Below are 6,232 nucleotides of genomic sequence, written 5' to 3'. Positions count from 1 at the left end.
ATGCAGCCTTGGTGAGCATAAGAGACTTCTTTCAAAAACATGAAAAAGTCTTACTGGGCTGCAAACATTTGAATGGTAGTGTGGATATTTATTTATATTTACATTGTATATATGAAAGATGATAGACAAAAGTAATCAAAAATAAACACAATAGTAATAATTATAGGGTTCATTAAAGGATTTACCTTTAGGCTTACTTTTTAAGCATGTGCAAGATGGAATTTCAGAAAGGGGAAATGTTTGGTCAGTGTTTCACAGAGCTAAATCAAAGACTGTGTCCTTCTTTTTGGTCTGTCACTTGGTTTGTGCATCATAGATCCATACTGCCTAGCCTGTAACATGCCACGCACCTTTACTGATAAAAAACATGCAGATAAACCTGCATTCTTGGAACTACATGCAAAGAATTCATAGTTAAATGCCACTTTACTTACTAAGCCTATATGTTTAGAAGCAAGTTAGGCTTCATGCAGATAAATACCTCCTGCCCCCAAAGTTCAGACTCCCACGAAACAAAGCTCATGAAATTGAGTCACCTATTTACCAAGGGAGGTAAAGTTAATTTAAGCTTGTTTACATATACAGGTTAGTCTATGTGACAAATTAATTTGTGTATTTGACAGTAGTTGCAATAGGCCTTCTACAGACAGTGGTGTACTGGGAAAGAAGTCAAGAGAGGTGTGTCTGCATGTACATGAGAGGTTTGATCTGTACCTTGGCCAGGAACTTGCACCCTGCAGCTCTTAGTCCTTGAAGTTCAATTGATATCCGCCCTGTTTGGTCTCTGATAGGAGCTGCTTTGGGAACATCATGCTCTTTCACAACCCAGATACTGTATTATAATGAGAAGTAGAAATCCAGGAGCTCTGCCAACTTAAAACTGTTGATGGTTTTATCAGTGTCTGTCTCATGGGAAGGGCCAGCTGTGGCCATTTTGCTGTGTGCAGCATCAAAACACAAAACCCAGGCCTGCCTGATGAAGAATTGCTAATGGCCAATTCTATTGTGAATTTCAAGTGAGGCTGAAAGACTACACTACAGTCACACTACCCACACAGAGTTCAAGTTTGTCACACAAATTTGCCAACAGAAAGCGGCTTCGTTTGAAAGTGACCTTTATGTGAGTGGTACTTCATACATTGTTTCATTATTGATGATGGACTCTTGACATTTCCTCCCATTGAAACTTTGCTGAAAATTTGCTAATGCGACTGCACTTTTAGGAATTTAAATGAGCTTCTAATGAGTTTTCATTGTCAACATATTTGAGAATATTTAAGTTTCATTTAGCCTTTATGTTAATGTTACTTATTTGGATATGCGTAGGAAAACATTCCAGGTATGAATATTTGGTATCTGGGTGATAGTCAAGGTTTACATTTGGGATTTTGCATAGATTTGAAATATAGAGGCCTTTTATACTGAATGTAGTCCTTTGCAACATAATTAGAGACATAACTGTACAAAAGTGAAACCAGGTCAAAGGAAGAGAATTGAGAAATGGCAGTCTGGGTAGTTAAGTGCGAAGACTAGAGAAGACTTCATTTAACATTTAAGATATTCTATTACTGCCATAACAAAGAACCAAGACAAGAAACCACTGCAAAATTAAGATGGGTGTGTCTGTGTGTAATCCTATCCTCCGTGGGATGCTAGTCTACTTGTGGCCTGAATTGCCAGAGTTACACCTGTGGGATTACAGGAAGGCCTGAAATTCACATTGATCCAGGACCAGTATTTCTCAGTAACGGCAATGAATGACGACGTCACTGGTCTCAGCAAAGTTGGAGTGGGTAGCTGCACCATCACTTCCCACTGCATGCAAACAGACATACTGTTCATTAAAACACAGATGCTAGACTTTAGTTTACACCCTCGAGCATATCTTTATACAACAACAATAGAGCTCATTGAATAGTGTTCAATTCAATCAGTAGGATTACATGAGCAAGGTAGAATATGAAACAGGGAAAACACATGCTTTTATTACTTAGGCTAAGATGACAGATATGCTATATTTGTATATTAATATTGTGCACAGACATATTGTCAAAATGAGCATGAAAGTTTAATGCAGCTGAACTTTGTTAGAGTTGTCTGTCATTGTAAGGTTAGGCACTTTAGTAGAGGTGCATAGTATGCAGAGAATAAAATTATTTGTGTTGTCTACAAAAGTAACTTCCAACTGTTTAATTTAAAGATATAGTTCACCTAAAATTGAAAGTTTTGTCCTCTTTTACTCACCTTCATGTTGTTTCAAAACAGTAAGACTTTTTTCATGTTTGAATCATTTTTATCATGTCATGTAAAACTAATGCCTTTACAAATGTTATTTTACAATTTTACAGGTGCATCTCAATAAACCAAGTATTGAGTACATGTACAGTAAATGAACATACTTTCCAATTGGCCAACAATTCACTAAAAAAAATGAATATGAAGTATTCTAATTTGTTGAGATAGTGAATTGGTGGGTTTTTTTTAAATGTGAGCCAAAATCATCACAATTAAAAGAACCAAAGACTTAAACTACTTCAGTCTGTGTGCATTGAATTTATTTAATACACGAGTTTCACAATTTGAGTTGAATTACTGAAATAAATGAACTTTTCCACTACATTCTAATTTATTGAGATACACCTGTATGCCTTTATTAACTTTTTTAAGCATCAGCATTTTAATGGATGGACAGAATGTTTTTAATTTTTAATCTTTTAATATCTTAATCTAAAGTTGTTTGGTTTTGGAGCAACAAGAAGGTGAGTAATTGATGTCAGAACTGTAATTTTTTTGGTGAACTATCCCTTTAATATTTTATTATGAAGTAACCATTTTTTAAAAGCTAGAATGCTGCACTGTAGTATCAGGATGGCCACCCCAGAAGGTTAATCTCTCTGTTAGATTTATTTGGCTAAATTAAATCCCCAAAATGATCCACACATATCTCTACACATAACTCATATCACTACGCATAAGGTCCTGTTTTCAACATTTTAAATGACTCTCCCCTGTTTGAGTACCTCAAATTTAGTCTCATGGGCTTGTGTTTTTGTGGATTATCTGTCAAGTTCAGTGAGGTCCAGTGCAGAAGGCCATGAACAACACTGGCATCATTGTTCTGTCTTATCTCCACCCACTCCCACACGTTGCTCCCCATTCAGTCCGAATCAGATGGAAACATTAATTGTGTTTTCTCAACATCTCATTCTATATTCTAAAAGAGTTATTCTCATATAGAATTCGGTCTCTGTCAGTGAGGAAGCTGAGAGCTTTGTTTTGGAGAGGAGCGCTGAGGAGGTGTGGTCATGCCATGAATGAGATTACAGTTCTGAGAAACTATGGCCTGAGAAGAGAAAGGGGAATACCACACCCTGAGTGTGTGATCACAGCTGGACTTCATCAGTGTTCTTTCACCTCAGTACGATGTGAAAATAGCACCCATGTAAGAGATGGAATATGGTTTCTCATAAACAGGAAAGCTTTTTAGAAGTAGAACTTGAATTGTTGCACGAAGACATCTGGCAAGGGCAAAACCTCTGATAATGCCTTAACCTCAACAATCTGTAACATTGGTATCACCCAAGCATCAACATGTCTGAAAATTTTTATATAGTCAAATGTGTTATATCACAGGGTGAGAAACTGGTCAATGGTTCCTGGAAAAAGACAAATGGGCTCATGCAGAGAGAAAGACCCCCTGGAAGAGAATCACCTCAACAAGAAGACAAGGTATGACAGCTTCTGAGAACACAAACAAACCCACATTACTATTACCCATGCTTATGGAAAGATTCATAATCTTCAAAATTTGGAGTTGGTAAGATTTTTTATTTTTTTTAAGAAATGAATACTTTTATTCAGCAAGGACACATAAAAATGAATAAAAAGTGACAGTAAAGACATGTATAATGTTACAAAAGATATCTATTTTAAATAAATGCTGTTCTTTGGGACTTTCTATTCATCAGAGAATCCTGAATAAAAATGTCTCAAAAATATTTAGCAATGTTGATAATAATAAGAAATGTTTCTTGAGCACCAAATCAGCATATTAGAATAGGAAAACGGAAGACTGGAGTAATGTTTAGCTTTACAATCTCAGGAATAAATTAAAAATTTAACAATTTTAATATAAAAATATATAAAATTGTAATAATATTTAACAATATTTTGTTAACAAAATATTTTTTAACAAAATTTTTCCGATCAAATAACCACAGCCTTGGCTAGCATAAGAGACTTATTTAAAAAAAAAATATATATATATATTTACCAACCTAAACCTTTTGAATGATAGTAGACACAGTATTTTAGTATATGTTTGAATGTATTTGTGTCACCTATTAATATTATCTGAGTAATTTTATCTATGTTAGTGTTGTAGTTTAAAACACAGGTGCTGGTTTCCCAAAAGATATTTGAGTTCAGTGTGTTATTGTTTGCAAAGCTAGCATGAGCTTAAGGGTATCTGTACAGGATGGCTTCAGGGCTTTCTTTGCACATAAAATGTTTGTTCACTTATTAAACATATCACAAAAGAGTTTTCTTAAGGCGTGCAAAACATGAAATATGACTCTTTAGACACTAAATCTTAGAGACATAAGTGACCCAGTGTAAAAGGTCCCAGAACCCAGAATCCTGCAGCAGAACCAGAATAAATTGTATGGCCATTGATCCCCATCGCTGTGCCCTTGAGCGAGATCTTCTCACCTGTAGTAGTTGCTCCTGGGGTTTGCTATTGTGACAACTTTTTCACTTCACTTTCCTTTCCCCTTGGCATTGTCAAGAAATAAATATTTTCTCTGTGTACTTTCCCTGTATACTGTTAACAAGACAACATTCCAAGTTTCAAGTTCCTTTTCATATATTCATGGTGAACCTGTGGATATAAAAGAGTGTTTTTATTCTTTCCGACTGGCATGCAGAAATATGACACCCTTGCTGAGGACCATTCTGACTGTCTGCATCCCAACCATCGTGAACACAGCAGCAATGCTTAAAATACCAAAGTGTGTCACTCGCAAATAAAGTCTATCAGTCTCAATCTAATTTTACAACCAGGATGTTCCAAAAGGCATACACGCACTCGGTGACATTGGTCTTCACAGCTGTAAACACAACAGTGTCACACTCTCCTTTTAAACACATTCACAAGCTGAAATCTGAGCCCTGTGGTCCTATTCCCCCAGCACCCCATGACCAATGGCATCGGTCGGGACCAGCCTGCTCAGCACGGGTCCAGAGTTTATGGCGTGGTGCAGAGCACAGGCACCAGCCACCAACAGGAAGTGATGGCACGCGAGTCGTCTGTCAGTCACCTGAGGGATGAGATGAGGTACATCAGAGAGGTATGCGCAGAGACTTTTCTTTTGCAACCTAGCTAACTGTAACTTGCAACTAGAAGACTAGTTATTGCTTAACTAGTTAGCAGATATTTGATGCTATTCAGCAAGCAGATAACTTAAAACCATCCTTCTTTTCTCAAAGGTACGTGACTCTTTGGAAAAAGTCAGAGAGCGGATGTATGGCCAGTTTGGAGGGATGCAACAATCAGTGCAAAAATTAACTCAGGAATTAAAGGTGAGCAAAACACAGCATGACAAATGTTTAAGGAAGGAATAATGGACCAGTCACCCTGACCATCCTGTTGGGTTTTATTATGAAATAATGACAGGCTGACTGACATTGCATATTACACAGCTATTCATCAAAAAAATTATATAAAAAAATATTGATCTGAAATTATTTTCTCATTTAAAATAAATAAAACAAATTCTACAAAATAAAAATGTACTAATAATAATTACAAAAATACATTTGCCCCCGGTTTCACAGACAAGGCTTAAGCTAGTCCCAGACTAAAATGCATGTTTGAGCTGTCTCTACTGAAAATATCTAGCTCTGACATATCTTAAAATATGTCAGTGTCATTGTTCTGTGTCAAGATGCACTCCTGTAATGTTTTCTTCTAAGGCATTTTTGTGAAAGTTGCTTAAATATCTTAATTTAACTAAGGCCTAGTCCTGGCTTAAGCTAAGCCCACGTTTGTGAAACCGGGCCTTAGAATTTAGCTCAGAGATAAGACAACCCCTGCAAATTATCACAGTAATATTAATACTGAAGTGCTCTGAGTAAACTACATGACTTTTGCACAAATGACTTTGGCCTGATTTGCAGTCTGGAGGAGTCGATGCTCTCCTAGTAACGAGGTACACGTTTCTGTGTGATTTTG

The 6,232-nt window shown here is 36.5% G+C and overlaps 1 protein-coding gene across 1 annotated transcript in view; it reads left to right on the top strand.

Moving 5' to 3' along the window:
* Positions 1 to 6,232, top strand: part of LOC107576318 (myocardial zonula adherens protein-like) — a gene marked incomplete at its 3' end in the record, with an annotated part of 9,654 nt that overhangs the window by 1,926 nt on the left and 1,496 nt on the right. The window contains exons 4-5 of the mRNA XM_016262516.1: positions 3,634 to 3,729; positions 5,190 to 5,348. Of these exons, the coding sequence (XP_016118002.1) occupies positions 3,634 to 3,729; positions 5,190 to 5,348 (255 nt within the window). The remainder of the gene's footprint in view (positions 1 to 3,633; positions 3,730 to 5,189; positions 5,349 to 6,232) is intronic.

This window comes from Sinocyclocheilus grahami, unplaced genomic scaffold, assembly GCF_001515645.1.
Source record: "Sinocyclocheilus grahami isolate Dianchi unplaced genomic scaffold, SAMN03320097.WGS_v1.1 scaffold3494.1, whole genome shotgun sequence".
In the NCBI taxonomy this organism is placed as follows: domain Eukaryota; kingdom Metazoa; phylum Chordata; class Actinopteri; order Cypriniformes; family Cyprinidae; genus Sinocyclocheilus; species Sinocyclocheilus grahami.
Note: the sequence above shows the minus strand (reverse complement) of the source record. Positions and strands in the feature narration are given on the sequence as shown.